The sequence below is a fragment of the Bufo gargarizans genome, chromosome 1, assembly GCF_014858855.1.
Source record: "Bufo gargarizans isolate SCDJY-AF-19 chromosome 1, ASM1485885v1, whole genome shotgun sequence".
In the NCBI taxonomy this organism is placed as follows: Eukaryota; Metazoa; Chordata; class Amphibia; order Anura; family Bufonidae; genus Bufo; species Bufo gargarizans.
Window position 1 is genome coordinate 586,662,210 of NC_058080.1, and position 20,498 is coordinate 586,682,707.

Consider the following 20,498-nt stretch of genomic DNA (forward strand, 5'->3'; position numbering starts at 1 on the left):
TTTAGGAAGCCTTTCTTGTAATCATGCACCAGAGAATTTAGGGAGGGAGAACTCCGTCTCTACATCACTGGAAACCAGGTGAGTGGAAGTTCTACTTTAGCATGACTTCAAATGTAGAGTCACTTTAAAAGAGTGGAACCTGGTGAAATTTACTATAGATATAGCTGTAAAACAATACTTCCTAAATGCAGAGCATAAGAGATGGCATATGGTATTCATACATTTTACAGTCATCAGCCCCATGTTACCTTACATGTATTATGTAACTAGTATGGTTGTTAAAGGGAACCTGTCATCAACTTTATGCTGACCTGAGGGCAGTATAAAGTAGTGACAGAAATGCTGATGTCAGCGGTGTGTCACTCATCAGCTAAAACTAAGTGGTTGCTGAGAACCAGCATCATAATCATTGCAGCCCAGGCCTTGAAAAGAGTCCAGTCTACCTGAGAAGAGTCATGGTTATTCATAATCTCCTGCTCTCCTCGCCCATCTGCTGATGACTGACAGTTCTCTCCTAGAGAGAAAGGGAGAAAACTGGGTAGAAGACTGTCAGTCATCAGCAGGTGGGCAGGGAGAGCAGGAACTCATGAATAACCATGACTCTTCTCAGGTGGTCGGGACTCTTTTCCAGGTCCGGGCTGCAATGGTTGTGATGTTGGTTCTCGGCAACCACTTACTCGGCAATGCTGAAATCAACTCACCTGTCTACTTTATACTGCCATTAGTATGGGTAGCATAAAGTTGATGACAGGTTCTCTTTAATGATGTAATCTCATATTTCAGCTGGTCCTCCTGGTTCCTGGACATTTGTCACATATGAAGAAGTTTGGCACGATGCAAACCACCTTAAAAATTTTTTGTGTAAAGCATGTAGCACACATACAGTAATTCAATCACTTGGCAATGAACTTCATGGGATTTTCAGAATAACATTTATGCAGCATAATGTAAAGATTATCTGCTGGAACTTACCATATCTAGTGGTGTAGCCATAGGGAATTCAGGCTTTTGCAGGGCTTAAATGGGTTGTCCAGTGGGGAATACATTTTAGAAAAGGGTACAGAGTGAGTTAAAAAACAGAAGCATCTAACCAATCCCCCACTACTCATCTAACCAATCCCCCACTGTTCTTATTTCACTGTTTAATAGGTTCCCACTGGTTTCTGCTCCTTGGTCCTGTCTTGACACAAAGGAAATGCCAGGAGATACCTGCTCAGCCAATCACAGGCTGCGGCTGATCACCGCTACGGCCAATGAATGGCTGACATTTCCTGCGTGTGGAGACAAGACCAAGAAGCAAAGACCAGCAAGGACCCAGCAGGCCTTTGAAAAGGGGTGGCAGTGAATACGTGAGGTATCACATTTTTATTTTTAACCTACTCTGAGCCCCTTGGTAAAAATTATTCCCCAGTAGAGAACCCCTTTTATGTGTTTTTTTTTTTCCATTTTAAGTGTTTTTTCCCCAAAATACTCACCTTGTCTTATTCACCACGCTAGTTTTTATGTCTTTTTGTATATTAATACGTGACTCTTCAGGTTTTGTGTTAAACCATACCTGATGAAGAGACCTAAGTAGTCTCGAAAGCTTTATATTTGTCATCATGTTTCCTAGAAGGTATCTACAACTGAGGCTCTGAATGCTATCTTTTCTATCTATTGGCTCACACGGTACAAAGATATTTTATTACTTTATTAAAAGGGTTGACCACTTTCTGGTTACTGTTGGGCAATGTGTTTGTAAGAAGATTATATGGCACTTGCTAACATAGCCTTTGTTAATATTTTTCACCATTTTCTATATCTCATAATTTAGGCGTCCTTATTGGAAAAGTCTTTTGTGCTGTTTACATGGAGGTCCTGTCAAAAAAATGGCTGCTGATGGAGGGTCATGTGACCAGTCGCCTTCAATCAAATACACTGCACATACATGTGTACACACAGTGTTAGGAGTTTAGTGCAGGTGCAGAATGCTTGAGTGATGTGTCCATCAGCGGCCAATTTATGGACAGGAACTCTATGCAGACAGCTCAGATTTGACAGACAAGGGGGCATTGCTTATGAAATATAGCAAAGTGCCATATAATCATCTTATATACACAATGGTCACAAGTATCCAGAAAGTGACCAACTCCTTGAGGGTTCCATTACTTCTAAGGTGGGAGATAAGCAACTACTATACACCTAATCCACTGCTTATGTTAAGGAAGACTACACATACAGAAATCCAACATGTTGGATCACCGCTTCTCTGGATCTGTCAATGTCTTAACGTTCAGATTAAGGCCTCTTTCACACCACCGTTTTATTTTTCCGTTTACGGGCCATTTTTGCGGTCCGTATACGGAACCATTCATTTCAATGGTTCCGCAAAAAAAAAACTGAATGTACTCCGTATGCATTCCGTTTCCGTATTTCCATTTTTCCGTTCCGTTGAAAGATAGAACATGTCCTATTATTGCCTGCAAATCACGTTCCGTGGCTCTATTCAAGTCAATGGGTTCGCAAAAAAGCCATACGGTGGTGTGAAAGAGGCTCCCAATACTATATTAGGCTAAATGCACACGATCAGGATTGTGTGCGGATTTTCCGCGCAGATTTCAGTGCAGAAAATCCGCACTGTAGGTCATGCACATTGTATTCTATGAGAAATTGAAATTCTCATGTACACAATGCAGATTTTTTACATGTGGATTTTTACCTGCGGTGCAGATTTTAAAATCCGCAGCATTTGAATTTATTTAATGTTTTCTCTATTAATTTTCTCCATTACCTTTTCTCCATTAACTTCAATGGGGAGAGGAAAATCCGCATACAAATCCGCACCAATTGATGCAGATTGTCCGCACGGACTTCCCTGCGAACACCTGCGGATTTCAGTGCAGATTCCCCGCACATAAATCCTGAACGTGTGCATTTAACCTTAGGCCCCTTTCACACGGGCAAATTTTCCGAGCGGTTGCAATGCGTGAGGTGAACGCATTGCACCCGCACTGAATACGGACCCATTCAATTCTATGGGGCTGTGCACATGAGCGGTGATTTTCACGCATCACTTGTGTGTTGCGTGAAAATCGCAGCTAGCTCTATTTTGTGCGTTTTTCACGCAACGCAGGCCCCATAGAAGTGAATAGGACAGCGTGAAAATTGCAAGCATCCGCAAGCAAGTGCGGATGCGGTGTGATTTTCACGCACGGTTGCTAGGAGACGATCGGGATGGAGACCCGATCTTTATTATTTTCCCTTATAACATGGTTATAAGAGAAAATAATAGCATTCCTAATACAGAATGCATAGTACAATAGCACTGGAGGGGTTAAAAAAAATAAAAAATTATTTAACTCACCTTAATCCACTTGATCGCGCAGCCCGGCTTCTCTTCTGTCTTCTTCTTTGCTGTTCACAGGAATAGGACCTGTGATGACGTCACTGCGCTCATCACATGGTCTGTCACATGATCCATCACCATGGTGATGGATCATGTGATGAGCGCAGTGACGTCACCACAGGTCCTTTACCCAGGTCCTGAAGAAAAAAAGACGGAAGAGAAGCCGGGCTGCGCGATCAAGTGGATTAAGGTAGGTTAAATTATTTTTTTATTTTTTTTAACCCCTCCAGCCCTATTGTACTATGCATTCTGTATTAAGAATGCTATTATTTTCCCTTATAACCATGTTATAAGGGAAAATAATACAATCTACAGAACACCTAACCCAAACCCGAACTTCTGTGAAGAAATCAAGATGTCTTTACTGAGAGAGTAGTGGATGCATGGAATAGCCTTCCTGCAGAAGTGGTAGCTGCAAATACAGTGAAGGAGTTTAAGCATGCATGGGATAGGCATAAGGCCATCCTTCATATCAGATAGGGCCAGCGGCTAACCATAGTACTCAGTATATTGGGCAGACTAGATGGGCCAAATGGTTCTTATCTGCTGACACATTCTATGTTTCTATGATTCAGGTTTGGGTACCAACCATGCCGATTTCTCACATGCAATATATATTACAATGTTTTGCACTCGTGCGGAAAAATTTTGCATTTTCCCGCAACACAACCGCATCTTATCCGGGCAAAAAACATGCCGCCCATGTGAAAGAGGCCTTAGGGCACCAGCAAAAGATGCGGATTATGTGTGTTTTTTGCGCTGAAAAGCCACAGCGTAATACACTACCAACAAAATGAAGGAGATTTCACAAATCTCATGTACACTTTCCTTTTTCTTCTATGTGGAAATTGACCTGTTGAGCAGATTTTAAAATCCACAGCGTGTCAACTGTTTGTACGATTCTGCACCTTCTGGAGAGTGGTTTTCCCCATAGACTTCAAATAAAAAATCGGCATCAAAGACTATATAAAAACCACACAAAAATTGCACCACAACCACAATAAATAGTACGGCAACCTGATTCTTATATTGCATATCGATTGTATAAAATATGATCCAATCACATGCAACTAATGCTCTGTGCAAAATGAAGTTTCATTCCATGTGGGTTTTGGTCTTTTTGAAAATTGTGTAGCCGGAAGTCTTACCCTGGGTTCACACCTGAGCGTTTCTGAGACGCGCGTTTTACGCGTGTATTTGTCGCGCGTTTTTATGCGCGTTTTTTGCAATAGTAAACGCGCGTTTGACGCGCGTTTGTGTGATTGACTGCAGTGTTGTCCAATGAGTCTATGGCCAAAACGCGCGACAAACGCCCAAAAAAAAGCTCAAGAACTTGTTTATGCGTCGGGCGTTTTACAGCGCGTTCAAACGCGCTGTAAAACGCTCAAGTGTGAACCAGAGCCATAGGGAAGCATTGGTTTTCACGTGTGGAGCGTTTTACAGCGCGTTTGAACGCGCTGTAAAACGCTCAGGTGTGAACTTAGGGTTATTCTTGTAATGGAAAAAAGCTGGAACCCCAGATAGACCAGACGCACCCCATTATACGTCACTGGGATCTGTTTGTAAAAGAGTCAGTCATACTAATCATGGCTCCGTTAAGTTCCAGTTTCTAAAAATAAAAATAAACTAAGGGACAAAGCAGCAGGGATACATAGGGAGATCATCCGCACACAGTTCTAGTATTTGATATATATCGTATATTCAAAGTATTTGCAACAGATTTTGTGACACCTCATTCACTTAACTATTCAGTTTTAAAGGGTCGCTAAGTAAAAAATGTTGACATATCATAAAGACATATCTTTAGAATCGTTAGAAGAAGATGAGAGAAGCGATCACCTATCATGCTCTTGCTCCTCACTGCAGAGGATGGAACTGAGACAGGGTGAGACTTCTATTGATGGGTGGAAAGAGAGAGCGCGATATGTAAGCTTTTCCCTTGCCTCGTATTGTTCTAGCAACTGGTGTGGGGTCTCAGCAATCGGACCCCCACTGTCCATAATTTTTTATATTTTTCTATGACATATGGATTTTTTTTTGGACAATTCAAAGACCTTTTAAGGGCATGCTGTGAATTTATATATCTATAACATGCTTCATCTTTCTTTGCAATGCAGATAATAGAAACACCAGAAAACCCTAGAAAATGCAGATTCTGCAGGTGATTTCAGAATAATAATTCTGTAGTGGAAAAAATGCAGTGTACATGAGCTTAAAGGGATTCTGTCACCAGTTTTTGACCCCCACATTCAAAAATATGGTTATGTGCATGGAGCTCTTGTGATTCCTAATGTGGTCTTATAAGCTAAATCTGTAGGCTCATTTAGTGTAAAAAACGTTTTATCTAACCTGTCATTCATCTCACTAAGGTGCCCAGGGGGATGCTCATGTCTTCCAGATGCCGCCCACACCCGCCGCCGTTCGTGCCCAGCTCCTTCTTTGCTGTCATCAGCGCCGGCTCAGAATCCTTTGCTACTCCTCCGGCTCTCCCTCACTCCCCCCTCCTTCTTCTCTAACATCCCGCGCGTGCGCACAGGCCTGTGCCTGATGCGCCCGTGCAGACTTCTCCGTTCGGCTTCATTGCGCGAAGTGCGCATGCGCCGGCACTTCGCTCAACCTCCCGATGACCTGAACGCTGGCGCCAGCCTTCAGGTCATCGGGAGGTTCAGCGAAGTGCCGGCGCATGCGCACTTCGCTCAATGAAGCTGAACGGAGAAGTCCGCACGGGCGCATCAGGCACAGGCCTGTGCGCATGCGCGGGATGTTAGAGAAGAAGGAGGGGGGAGTGAGGGAGAGCCGGAGGAGTAGCAAAGGATTCTGAGGTGGCACTGATGACAGCAAAGGAGGAGCTGGGCACGAACGGCGGCGGGTGTGGGCGGCATCTGGAAGACATGAGCATCCCCCTGGGCACCTTAGTGAGATGAATGACAGGTTAGATAAAACGTTTTTTACACTAAATGAGCCTACAGATTTAGCTTATAAGACCACATTAGGAATCACAAGAGCTCCATGCACATAACCATATTTTTGAATGTGGGGGTCAAAAACTGGTGACAGAATCCCTTTAAAGGGATTGTCCAGCTGTTAACAGTTTTTGGCAGTCTCAAAGAAACTAAGAACAGAAGTCTCTCTTTAGTAAAAGATACAAGACAGTTTGAAAAAAAGCACCTAAAGGACTTTCAGACTGTGAGAAATAATATTCTCTATTCTGATGAAACCCAGATTGAACATTTTGGCCACAATTCTAAACATCATGTTTGGAGGAAACCATACACTGCCCAATACTGTCCCTAGAGTGAAGCGTGGTGGTGGCAGCATCATTCTGTGGGGGTGCTTTTCATCAACTCAGTGCTCTGGACCTCACTGTGCCGAAGGTTGATCTTCTAACAAGACAATGACCCTAAGCACACATCCTAGACAACACAGGAGTGGCTTGGGGACAACTATGTGAATGTCCTTGAGTGGCCTAGCTAGAGCCCTGACTTGAACCCAATCGAACATTTCTGGGGAGAGCTGAAATTAGCTGTCCACCGATGGTCCCCATCCAACCTGACAGAGCTTGAGGAACAGAGAAGAATGGCAGAAAATCACCATTCCAGGTGTGCAAACCTTGTGGCATTATATTCAAGAAGACTCAGGAAGTACCAAATAAAGGGTCTAAATACTTATGTCAGTGCAAGATTTTAGTTTTTCCTCTTCAAGTTAGCAAAGAGGGAAACGCACTTACCTGCTACCCAACACTTGGTTCCCAGCTCCTTTGGTCCACTGTTCCCTGCTGACTTAGTGGCATGCCCCTTGTGGACACTTCACAGCTGCAGCCAATTATTGGCCGCATTGACCCCCTTCCATTCCAGAAGTTAACAAGAAGAGATCAGAGCCCAGTGGTATGTAGGAGCTGGAACCGAGAGGCTGGGACCAGGCAAGTATGCTTTCAGGTCTGGCGGGAGGGCTGTCAAAAAGTGTTTGAAAGCTGGATGACCCCTTTTAAGAGTGACCCCTTTCTACATGCCCTAGCTGGGATGACTATAAGGTAAAGCTGGGTTCTGCACAGTTATCAGCACAGCAGAACCACATGAATCCACAGATGGAGATTTATATGGATGTGTATTCATTTTAATAGCCAGTCTACATTGCTTCATGTTTCCACATTTCAACTTGTGATCAAGAAGAGGGGACCTTTCCCCAGTGTACTTAGGCTACTTTCACACTAGCGTTCGATCGGATCCGTTCTGAACGGATCCGATCATAATAATGCAGACGGAGGCTCCGTTCAGAACGGATCCGTCTGCATTATTTTGGCATATAAAAGCTAAGTGTGAAAATAGCCTCGGACGGATCCGTCCAGACTTTCAATGTAAAGTCAATGGGGGACGGATCCGCTTGAAGATTGAGCCATATTGTGGCATCTTCAAACGGATCCGTCCCCATTGACTTACATTGTAAGTCTGGACGGATCCGCACGCCTCCGCACGGCCAGGCGGACACCCGAACGCTGCAAGCAGCGTTCAGCTGTCCGCCTGTCCGTGCGGAGGCGAGCGGAGCGGAGGCTGAACGCCGCCAGACTGATGCAGTCTGAGCGGATCCGCATCCATTCAGACTGCATCAGGGCTGGACGGAAGCGTTCGGGTCCGCTCGTGAGCCCCTTCAAATGGAGCTCACGAGCGGACAGCCGAACGCTAGTGTGAAAGTAGCCTTAGCTTGTCTTTAGGGCACCAGCAATCCAAACTAAATTAATGATACAATTGTGGGTATGATACATTTATTATGTCCAGGTTTTGCATCTGGAATATAACACAATGTCACCATCCAAATAATGATCCCAGTCAGTCGCATATTACACACATTTGTAGTCTGGTAGATGCCCTAAATGGGAATAAATTAGACCCTTTTTTGCATGAGACACTATAACAGGGATCAACAACCTCTGGCACTCCAGCTGTTGTGAAACTACAACTCCCAGCATGCTCCATTCACTTCTATGGGAGCTCTAAGAACAGCTAATCGAGTGTGCATGTTGGGAAAAGTAGCTGTGCTGGAGAATGTTGATCCCTGCATAACAAATATATTCTATCTGAATTAAGAACATGATAATTTAATATTCACTTGATTAAACAAATATTAAAACAGGAGAGCTAGTGCCGCTCACAGCTAATGGGTTGTAACAACTATGCGCCAGTTTAAGCAATTCTTCAGAGCATTTGGAAAGTGCTCAGACCCTTTCACTTTTTCACATTTTATTATATTAAAGCTTTGTGTGAAAAATAAAAAAAAATCATGTTTTCCCCCATCAGTCTGCACTGAATAATTAAATAAATTAATTTAATAAATTCATTTATAAAAAAGGAAAGACAAAAATTTTGCATGGACATAAGCATTCAGACCTTTTGCTATGACACTTGAAATTTAGCTCTGGGGCCTCCCATTTCTCTTGATCATCTTTGAGAAGTTTCTATACCTTGATTGGTGCACCTGTGGTAAATTCAGTTGATTAAACATAATTTTGGAAAAATACACCTCAGCCTCTATATAAGGTCTCACAGCTGACAATTTATATCAGAGTGAAAATTAAGCTATAAGGAGGACAGGACTGTGTTGTGGCACATATCTGGAGAAGGGTACAAAAATATATGTTCCCCTAAAAGTTCTCAAGATCACAGTGGCCTCCATAATTCTTTAAAGGAAGAAGTTTAGAACAACCAGGACCCTTCCTTGAGTTGGCCTCCCCAACACCCAACAACCTAAGTAATGAGGGGGGACGGCCTTGGTAAGAGAGGTGACCAGGAACCCAGGTGGTCACTCTGGCTGAGCACTAAAGATCCTTTTTGCAGATGAGAAAGACTTCCAAAAAGTCAACCATCACTGCAGCACTCCACCAATCTGAGCTTTATAGCAGAGTGGCCAGGAAGAAGCCTCACCTCAGTAAAAGACACATTCAAGTTTGCAAAAAAGCACCTAAAGGACTTTCAGATTGTGAGAAATTATATTCCCTGGTCTGATGAAACCAAGATTGAACATTTTGACCTCAATTCTAAACGTCATGTTTGAAGGAAACCAGACACTGCCTAAGGCCTCATGCACACGACCGTATTTTTTAACGTCCCGCAAAACATGGTTCCGTTGTACCGTGATCCGTGCCCGTTTTTTCTTCCGTGGGTCTGCTGTGATTTTTGGAGGATCCACGGACATGAAAAATGAAATAAAATTCTAAGTCAAGTTTGCCATTGAAATGATAGGAAAAAACGGACACGGATCACGGACACGGATCACGGACACGGATGACAATCTTGGGTGCATCCGTGATTTTCACGGACCCATTGACTTGAATGGGCCCGTGAACCGTTGGCCGTGAAAAAAATAGGACAGGTCCTATTTTTTTCACGGCCTAGAAACACGGGTCACGGGCACGGTGTAAAAACGGTGCACAAGCCGAGTTTTCAACGGCCCTATTGAAAGTCAATGGAGCCGCAGAAAAAAACGGAAAACGGCACAACGGCCACGGGTGCACACAACGGTCGTGTGCATGAGGCCTAATACTGTCCCTGCAATGAAGCATGTAGGTGGCAGCATCATGCTGTGGTTCAGTTGCTGGGACAGGGAGACTGGTCCGAGTTGAGTGAAAATTGAATGTAGCAAAGTACAGAGATATTCTTAATGAAAGTGCTCTGGGCATCGGACTTTTTCATTTTGTTAATAAGAGGTATTGAGTGTAGAATGATGGCCATACCCATTACAATTATTTCAGCCAAATCTACTGATTTCTCAGGGCCATCTGACCATCTATGGGATTGTCCGGACTTTCCCTCGATGTCAGATGTAGAACGGAAAAGGGATTGTTCTGCTGGATTTCAGCGTGCCCTATTCTTTTCTTTACAAGTAAGATAAGGCTACTTTCACACTTGCGTTCAGAACGGATCCGTCTGCATTATATTTTAGAAAAAAATTTAGGTGTGAAAGTTGCTCAGACGGATCCGTCCAGACTTTACATTGAAAGTCAAGGGGGGACGGATCCGTTTGAAATTGAGCCATATTGTGTCAACTTCAAACGGATCCGTCCCCATTGACTTACATTGTAAGTCTGGACGGATCCGTTTGCTTCCGCGCGGCCAGGCGGACACCTGAACGCTGCAAGCGGAGGACAAACGGTGCCAGACTGATGCATTCTGAGCGGATCCGCATCCACTCAGAATGCATTAGGGCAGTACGGATGCGTTCGGGGCCTCTTGTGAGAGCCTTCAAACGGAACTCACAAGCGGAGCCCCGAACGCTAGTGTGAAAGTAGCCTAAGCTGTGACCAGAGGCATTTGGCAAAGACTTAGGCCCCTTTCACACAGGCGTTGCAGGAACATGTGCGAAATTTCCGCGCGAGTGCAAAACATTGTAATGCGTTTTGCACTCACGTGAGAAAAATCGGCATGTTTGGTACCCAAACCCGAACTTTTTCACAGAAGTCAGGGCTTGGGATCGGTGTTATGTAGATTGTATTATTTTCCCTTATAACATGGTTATAAGGGAAAATAATAGCATTCTGAATACAGAATGCATAGTAAAATAGTGCTGGAGGGGTTAAAAAAAAAATTATAATAATTTAACTCACCTTAATCCACTTGCTCGCGCAGCCGGCATCTCTTGTGTCTGTCTTTCTTTGCTGTGTGCAGGATCAGGACCTGTGGTGACGTCACTCCAGTCATCACATGATCCATCACATGATCTTTTACCATGGTGAAGGACCATGTGATGACCGGAGTGACGTCCCCACAGGTCCTGTTCCTGCACACAGCACAGAAGACAGACAGAAGAGATGCCGGCTGCGCGATCAAGTGGATTAAGGTGAGTTAAATTATTTTTATTTTTTTTTAACCCCTCCAGCGCTATTTTACTATGCATTCTGTATTCAGAATGCTATTATTTTCCCTTATAACCATGTTATAAGGGAAAATAATAATGATCGGGTCTCCATCCCGATCGTCTCCTAGCAACCGTGCGTGAAAATCGCACCGCATCCGCCCCTTGCTACGGGGCCTGGGTTACGTGAAAAACGCACAAAATAGAGCATGCTGCGATTTTCACGCAACGCACAAGTGATGCCTGAAAATCACCGCTCATGTGAACAGCCCCATAGAAATAAATGGCCACGTGTGAAAGGGGCCTTAAGGCGGTTTTACACAGGCCGCGCTAAAGCCGATTGTCGGGAAGGAAGTGTTCCTTCCCGACAGTCGGCTGTTCGTTCAGTGAAGGAGACTGCTGTATTTACATGCAGCGATCTCCTTTACAGTATGAAGATGAGGGATTACTATTGCGATCGCTTGTCCCCATACAGGTGTATTGTTTCTAGGCAGCAGATTGCTGTTGTAAGATCTGTTGCCCAGAAATAATGACTGATGTGTCTGCACGAACAACAGGACCTGTAAAGGTGACCATGTAAAGGTGCCGCCGTAAAGGTGCCCGTAACAATCTGCCAATGTAAAGGTGTCGCCGATCACCTGATGAACGAGCATTTTGCTTGCTCATTGGGTGATCAGCGGCACCTTTACATGGGCAGATTGTCGGGCCGTGTAAGGCTACTTTCACACTAGCGTTCGTCGGTCCGCTCGTGAGCTCCGTTTGAAGGGGCTCACGAGCGGACCCGAACGCAGCCGTCCAGCCCTGATGCAGTCTGAATGGAGCGGATCCGCTCAGACTGCATCAGTCTGGCGGCGTTCAGCCACCGCTCCGCTCGCCTCCGCACGGACAGGCGGACAGCTGAACGCTGCTTGCAGCGTTCGGGTGTCCGCCTGGCCGTGCGGAGGCGTGCGGATCCGTCCAGACTTACAATGTAAGTCAATGGGGACGGATCCGTTTGAAGATGCCACAATGTGGCTCAATCTTCAAGCGGATCCGTCCCTCATTGACTTTACATTGAAAGTCTGGACGGATCCGTCCGAGGCTATTTTCACACTTAGCTTTTTTTTTGCCATTTTAATGCAGACGGATCCGTTCTGAACGGAGCCTCCGTCTGCATTATTATGAGCGGATCCGTTCAGAACGGATCCGCCCGAACGCTAGTGTGAAAGTAGCCTAAATCCACCTTTAGGCTCCAGCTACATGGCGACATATGTAGTGCGACACAAGGGGATATGGCTACATTGTGACATATGTCGAGTAACATTTCATATAATGTATTTCAATGGTGTCGCAAAGCGACATGCCACATTTTGCGACACGACAGTTGCAGAAAAGGCAGACTTGTTTGGAATTTTTTCTCTGCGCGTAGCATGTCCCTTAGCAATCCCACTGAAATTCATTACATGAAATGTCGCCATATCCTTGTTCCCCTCTCCCAATTCAGAACACATGCACGCTCAGCCGAGCCGAGAAGTATGTTCACACTATTAAAATCCGTTGTGAATTCTGTTGCGGAAAATATCTGTTTTCTGGTGCAAAATCCACAATCAAATCGCCAACAATAATTTTACATTGACTTCAGTGGAAAAATGCGCCACTGTGTGCACCTGGTAGGATTTTTCCACCGCTAAATGGAAATCTGCTTCTAAAGTGCCATGTTACTTCTAAGAACCAGATTGTTAGTTGATTTTGTATTCAAGTCAATGGGGAAGCAGAAGAAAATTCTTCTTTATTATCCCGCCATAAGAAAACCAAGTCCAGATATTGCACAAACATTTAGTTTTTTCTTCTAGAAAAGTCTGGTATTGATAAAATCTAGAATATCTGGGGCAAATAAGAACATACAAAGCTGAATGATGTTAGAATGATAGTCTTCATTTAGAATAATCACACACACATAAAATCTAATTCTTAGGCTACATTCACACAAACGTATTTTGTTTCCATTCCATTTTTTTTGCAGTTCATTTCAAAGGGTCTGCAAAAAATGCGGACAGCACACCGTGTTCTGTCCGCATCCATATGTCCATTCCGTAGCCACGCAAAAAAAATAGAGCATGTCCTATTCTTGTCTGTTGTGCGAACAAGGATAGGCATTGTTACAATGGATCCGCAAAAAAAACAGATACATTACAGATTGCATAAGGACGTTATCCGTATTTTTTGCGGACCGCTAAACACATACGGTCATGTGAATGTAGCCTTAGGCCTCCAACCATGCAGGAGTCAATACCACAGCCGGAACCATGCTTTACCCTAAGGTATAAGGCACTACACCTCTGCCAATCACAGAATATATGTACCTTTTCAACCATAAGCCATCCATCAACATAAGCTATATCTTCCCAACAGAGGCCACCATTATGTTACCCAACCTCCACTGTATTGTAAGGGAATACACGTATAGAACATCTGACGCAGACTCCAGATCAGTCATTTGTATGTCGATACGCACCCCAATTTCCCAACTGTGAAAATGCAAAAAAGCCAAGAAATACACTGAAAGGACTCCTGCGCATGCACACATAATGGAGAAGTCCTCTCTACACAGTCCATGGCCAGTATGTGGGCGCATAGCAGGGGAATAGGGGTGAGTATCAACATTCGAATGACTGATCTGCAGTCAGCAACAGATGTTCTAATTATGCAATATTGTACTTAAAGGGGTTCTCCGGGAATGCCGATTTTTATTTTTTTTAGCAAGTATCCGCACTCTGCCTCCGCAAACAGAAGATCCATGTTTAACATCACTTCAGTCCTCCATGATGCCTCCACTGTGTCCATGTTTCGGGCCCTGGAGCGTTGACATTCAGCGCAGCAAGGACATGGTCACATGCTCTGCTGCAGCCAATGACTGGCTTCAGCAGTTGTGTGCAGCTTGTGACCATGTCCTTTCTGAAGCCAGTCATTGGCCGCAATGGAGAATGTGACCATGCCCATGAAGCCAGATGTAAACACGCTGGGGGTCGAAACAAGGACACAGCGGAGGACAGGAGTGAAGGGGAGCAGGTGGGTATGAATCTTCTGTTTATGGAAGAAGACTGTGGGCTCTTGCTAAAAAATCAGAACCTCTTTTAGGATAGGGCAGCTACTTGGCGACACAAAAATACGCGCGACTTCTCTGCAACTTGCTGTTACGCAACTATTGTGAAAACACAGACGAGTCGTGCGTCGCGCGTGACTTACACTGAAGTCAATTGAGTAAAAGTCTCATGAAACACAAAATCAAGCATTTTGAGTATCGCGCTGCGACACCATTGACATACATGCATACATATGACATGTAGGCCTACCCTAATAGAGCTTGCTGGAAGTGACAGATTCCCCTTAGGGCTCATGCACACCACCATAGCCAATTGCCGATCCACAAGACACTAACACCGGCCGTGTGCGCTCCGCATTTTTCGGAACGGAACGTCCTTGTCTCTATAGAATGCCAAAACAGACAAGAATAGGACATGTACTATTTTTTTGGCGGTTGCCGCCAGAACAGACGTACGGAGGCAGACCACATCTCTTGTAGTGAACGGGTCCCCATCCGACCTGCAAAAAATGCGGATCGGATGCGGATAAAAAAAAAAAAATGCGTTCCTGTGCATGAGCCCCTAAGCAAAGTCATATCTGTGGGCGCCACACTACTAATACACTGACAGGTATTTGGAGCCATTGATAAATCATTTCATCTTGACCTTAATATGGGTAAATCGCTGTCACAATTCAGGTGAACAACCCGAGACCCAACTCACAGGCTTCTGGGAGAATCCAATGTTATCTATGTAAAAAGTCACCCATCTGTATCAGTCAGCACAGTGCCCATGTATGATAAGAGATAAGGGCCTAGCTGGGCCAAGTGTGCTGCCATCCCTGACACTGGCATCATTGTGCACTGCAGAAGAAGCAGCCCTCATGGCAGACAAGGGTATGAGGAGGCTGGGGGCTGCACACAAGCACCTTGGCGACCACCTGCAGAATGCGCAGGCTCACTCCATTTCACTGCAGCTGCTTAATTTATGGCACTGCACAGCAAGCAGGGGGATATCAACAAACCCACTGGCAGCATGAGGGGGATGGGTGCCAACTCTGTGCCAGGCATGACAGCGATCTCCTACCTCCAGTGTCCTGATCTCCTTCTGTGTCAAGTCGTTGGAGGTGGCACACTTGGTCCGGAGCCCCTCCAGGTTGGAGATGCTGATGTCGATCATGTTCTGGACCAACTCGCACTGCTGCAGGGCTTTCTGCAAACTCAGGGGCTGATCGTCGCTGCTGGGCACATTTTCTTCATCCATTTCTCTCCCCCTTTGCTCCGCGATCGCCCTCTTCTTCCCTCCCCCCCTCCCCCCCGCAATGGTCTTCCTAAAGGGAAAACTGAGCCTCGGGTGTCAGTCCCCCCGCTCGGTAAGCTTCTCCCACTGGTGCACCCCACCCTCACTACCCCGGTCTCTGCTCAGCACAGGTGCATGGAGGGGGCAGCGGCAGCCGCGGTCCAGCCTGCCTCCATGAGAGTGAGGGCTCCTCGGATGCTGCAGCACAGCGGTGCTGATGCTGCCGGCAGCAGGAGGGATGCGGGATGCGGGCTGCACAGGCTCAGGCACACAGGGATCCTAATAACAGTAAGATTAGCAGCAGCAGCAGGTCGGCGTATGCGGACAGCTGCATCTAGCTCGCCTTATCACTATCAGGGGCCCTTTATTGTGGCTCCAGCAGTGTGTGTGTGGCCTGGGGGCCCTCAGGGTGACTGCTGCATGAAGCCGGTGCCTGCTGCTGCCGCTGCTGCATCCCCTCCTGCCTCTCTCTGCACCGACATCTTGCTTGTCAATCAAGAGCGCCTTGGACGCGGATGAGAGGAGGGGGCGGAGCCTTGGGGAGAGGAGCGGGCGCGCGCACCTGACACTGCTGTGGAGGTGTGGAGGCCCCAGCTGCTGCTGTGCACTGCCCCTGTACAGGAGGACAATGAGGAGAACAGGCTGCCACTGATACATGGTGCCGAGTGGGAGCACAGTTGTCCTCCTCTTACAAAGGTTCTCCCTTATTTCCCCCCACATTTAGTATGGCAGGGATGGACAACCTGAGGCTCTCCAGCTATTGCAAAACTACAACTCCCAGCATGCCCAGGCTGCCTACAGCTATCAGCCTAAAGCGGGGCATGGTGAGAGTTGCAGGTTTAACAGCAGCTGGAGAGCCGCAGGTTGGCCAACCCTGTAGTATGGGATCTGCCACAGCAATCTGGGGATCAGGATCCAGAGACCCCCCTCTGAACATCTAATAATTTCTGCTGAAGTGATGAATGGCCTTCCATGTAGGGTGAGCTTTTCAAAAAAGAGGATGCGCCTATAAGCGCTATGCAGTGTGGCACCCGGAGACCAGGGAGTGGTGAGCAGTGATGGCCAGTTCACATTGATCGCCCGCGAACATATGCGGGCTGCCATCTTTTCTCACAAGTCCGGCGAGGCACAGGTAAGCCCTTATCTGTGCCGCGAGCCGCTCTGAAAACAAATGAGGTCACTGGGAGCAGGCAGTTCAGAGAACAGCCCGATGAAGGCCCCCGGTGGCTGTTCTGGGAACTGCCTGCTCCCGCTGACAGCACTTATTTTCAGACCGGCTCGCGCACAGGCACAGGTAAGGGCTCACCTGTGCCTCGCCGGACTTGTGAAAAAAGAGGGCAGCCCGTATATGTTCGCGGACGAACAATGCGAAGTGGCCATCACTGGTGGTCACAACAGCATTAGCAACAGGCCACTCACCACCGCTCCCTGCCTCAAAACACACACATTAATATACAGTTGTAGTGGGTCCCCCCCGGATATTCCTTCCCATTCAAAAAAAAAATCCCTGCCGGACATTTTTTTTTATCCCAAAAAGAGTACATGACTGAGGAAAAGAGGACGTCTGGTCCCCTGCCTCCATGTAGTGTATCAGATAGGGCAGAATGAGGTCTGCTGTGTGTCATCGGACAACCCCTTGTAGAAAAGGGAGTCTGGAAATTCACAGTTAAACCAGGTACCATGTCTTGTAGAACTAGCTCACCTGAATGTAATGATACATTTTTTTTATCCATATGCAAATGTGCAGTTTAGTGCACTGAGGGCGGGCCCAAGCCTCTCTGTGCACCCTTGCTCCTCCTGCTTCGTTTGACAGCCCCTCCCTCTCCTTGACAGGGCCGGGTTCCTGCAGTCATCTTGCCTAGCAGTATGAATCAAAAAAGAGAGCGAGGGGCTGGCAGAGGATGCAGGAGGAGCAAGGGTGCACAGAAAGGCGTGGGCCCACCCTCAGTGCACTTAACTGCTCATTTGCATATGAAGTACTTTTTCTCCAGAATGAAGCAATGGATGGCTAAGTGAGAGGTATCATTACATTTAGCTGAGCTAGCCCTACAAAGCATGGTGCCTGGTTTATCAGGCAATTTCCAGCAGACAGTCTGGGCTGTACTTGTCCCTCCTATCTATGGGCAGGATGAAACAGGACAGGCTCCCTCTTTACAAAAGACCATCTCTTACTCATACACTGCAGTGTTTTATAGAAAGCATACATTTAAAAAGAGTTGAACGCTGGGAGAAGCATCTGCTTTGGCTGCCCCCTATCCAGTAAGGAGACCTGTCAATCAAGTGGTCACTTCTGCCTGTGGTCGGAGTCCTCTCCTGTGCCCGCTTCACTTAAAAAAAGTTTTCTTTGAAACACGGCAGCATTTCAGGGTAAAACACACCTGAGAGCCTGATGCTGTTTCATGCTGAACCTAATCAGGGCAGCATGACACTGATGACAGGTTCTCTAAGGGCCCATTGACACGAATGTTTGGCCGTCGTGCCCGTGTTGTGGAATGCAAATAGCGGTCCGCGATGCACGGGCACCGGCCGTGTGAACTCCATGCTGCAGATGTGGACCCATTGACTTGAATGGGTCCGCGATCTGCAAAATATGGCAAAAGATAGGACATGTCCTATCTTTAGCGGTGCAGAGGCACGGACCCGAAAGTACATGGAAGGGCTTCTGATCCATGCCTCCGAACCGATGTCCTCTGCGCTTGTTGCAGGTAAGCACAATATACCCACCTAAAATAACATATATAATACATACCTGTGTAAAAGGAATGTTATGCCAGCAGACATGTGCCAAAACATTAATATTAAACAGGAGATTGTTTCTTTACCGTTGTGTGACATAATAAATTGTCATCAATGTGTGTACAACGTTTCCCAGGCTTAAAGGGGTTGTTCAGCTTTTTGGCCATTTTTAACTATCGATGACAGCATTCTCTGCCTATTAAAGCAATCATACTGACCTGCACCCTGGCGCTCCATTCCCGGTCCTTTCAGTCCCTGTTGGTAAGCTTCTGGACAGTGCCCCATGAGGACACGTCACTGCTGAGGCCAGTCACTGGCTGCAGCAGCGCCAGTGACCCCATCCATCTGGAAGTTTACAGGACATAGACTGGAAGAAAGCTGAAGAGAGCCAGGGACCTGGACCTGAACGGTGGGGAGCAGGTGAGTATGGCTTTTCACCAGGTAGTGCACACTGCTATTGATAAAGTCGAAAACGCTCGACAACGCCTTTAAAATGAAATCCTACAAAACTGTCAACTGTATATTGATTAACAATAGGAAAAATGCTTGTATTCACCTTTTAATATCCTTGTCATGGACCCTCTGGTTCCTTTTGGTTTAGCTTTCTTAGATGGGTTGTCTGAAAAATCGGTGACAGGCAGGAAAGAGTGTAAAAAAAAACACATTTTCAACGCCTCACCATTCCAGTGCCATGGCGCCGGACACCTAACATTTTCCAGTCCCCGCAGTCTCGTCCTGTGGTCACGGGATCACAGGACGTTATTAGCTTCAGTGGTGACTTGTGCTCCTGACTGCAGAGTTCCAGTTGCCTTGTTAACATGTGGCCGGATCCTGATAATACTTATGGCCAATACTAAAAATATATATTATGCATGGACCACTTCCTACACTTGGAACTTTTGGTACAAGTAGCAGGTAAGCTTACAAGCTCAGAATCAGTGCATCTTGTCGGTGGCCTATCAACATGCTATAGAAAAAGTGCATTATTAATAATTTCTGCTAAAACAGGTTTTCTGCAGCTTGATATAAGTAAAAGGAATGGAAAGCTTTGGGCTCTTTCACACCTGTGTTATTTTCTTCCGTCGTCGGGGCTCTATGCCGGAAGAATCCTGATCAGTTTTATCCTAATGCATTCTGAATGGAGTGAAATCCGTTCAGGATGCATCAGGATGTCTTCAGTTCCGGAACGGAACGTTTTTTGGCCGGAGAAAATACTGCAGCATGCTGCGCTTTTTGCTCCGGCCAAAAATCCTGAACACTTGCCGCAAGGCTGGATCCGGAATTAATGCCCATTGAAAGGCATTGATCCGGATCCAGCCTTAAGCTAAACGTCGTTTTGGCGCATTGCCGGATCCGACGTTTAGCTTTTTCTGAATGGTTACCATGGCTGCCGAGACGCTAAAGTCCTGGCAGCCATGGTAAAGTGTAGTGGGGAGCGGGGGAGCAGTATACTTGCAGTCCGTGCGGCTCCCGGGGCGCTCCAGAGTGACGTCAGGGCACCCCACGCGCATGGATGACGTGATCGCATGGCACGTCATCCATGCGCATGGGGCGCTCTGACGTCATTCTGGAGCGCCCCGGGAGCCGCACGGACTGTAAGTATGCTGCTCCCTCGCTCCCCACTACTACTATGGCAACCAGGACTTTAATAGCGTCCTGGCTGCCATAGTAACACTGAAAGCATTTTGAAGATGGATCCGTCTTCAAATGCTTTCCGTACACTTGCGTTTTTCCGGATCCGGTGTCTAATTCCGGCAAGTGGAGTACACGCCGGATCCGGACAACGCAAGTGTGAAAGAGGCCTAAAAGGCCTAAAATTTTATGCCCAGCCCAATTTTTCCTATGTAATTATTGTATATTGTATATGCCATACGGAAAAACAGAACGGATAAACGGAAACAAAATACGAAACAACGGATCCGTTAAAAACAGACCGCAAAGCACTGAAAAAGCCATAGGGTCGTGTGAAAAAGGCCTTACTGTGATATGGATCTCCCCATCACTTGAGATCTCCATCAATATTACAGTTTATATCCCCATTTACAGTATATGGTTATTATCTGCACACTTAAAAAAGGTGCCTGCAGCAGTCATTACTGAGTACATTATCATATCTATATTCTTAGTGTTTTCTGAATTTATCTGACAAATATTTACTGTTCAAAATGTCAGAA

General features: G+C 46.1%; 1 protein-coding gene across 1 annotated transcript in view; it reads right to left on the reverse strand.

Annotated features, from left to right (window-relative positions):
* KSR2 (kinase suppressor of ras 2) overlaps positions 1-15,552 on the reverse strand; it is a 569,936-nt gene extending 554,384 nt beyond the window's left edge. Inside the window, exon 1 of the mRNA XM_044290777.1 lies at positions 15,376-15,552. Within this exon, the coding sequence (XP_044146712.1) occupies positions 15,376-15,552 (177 nt within the window). The remainder of the gene's footprint in view (positions 1-15,375) is intronic.
* Between the last annotated feature and the right edge of the window lie 4,946 nt (positions 15,553-20,498).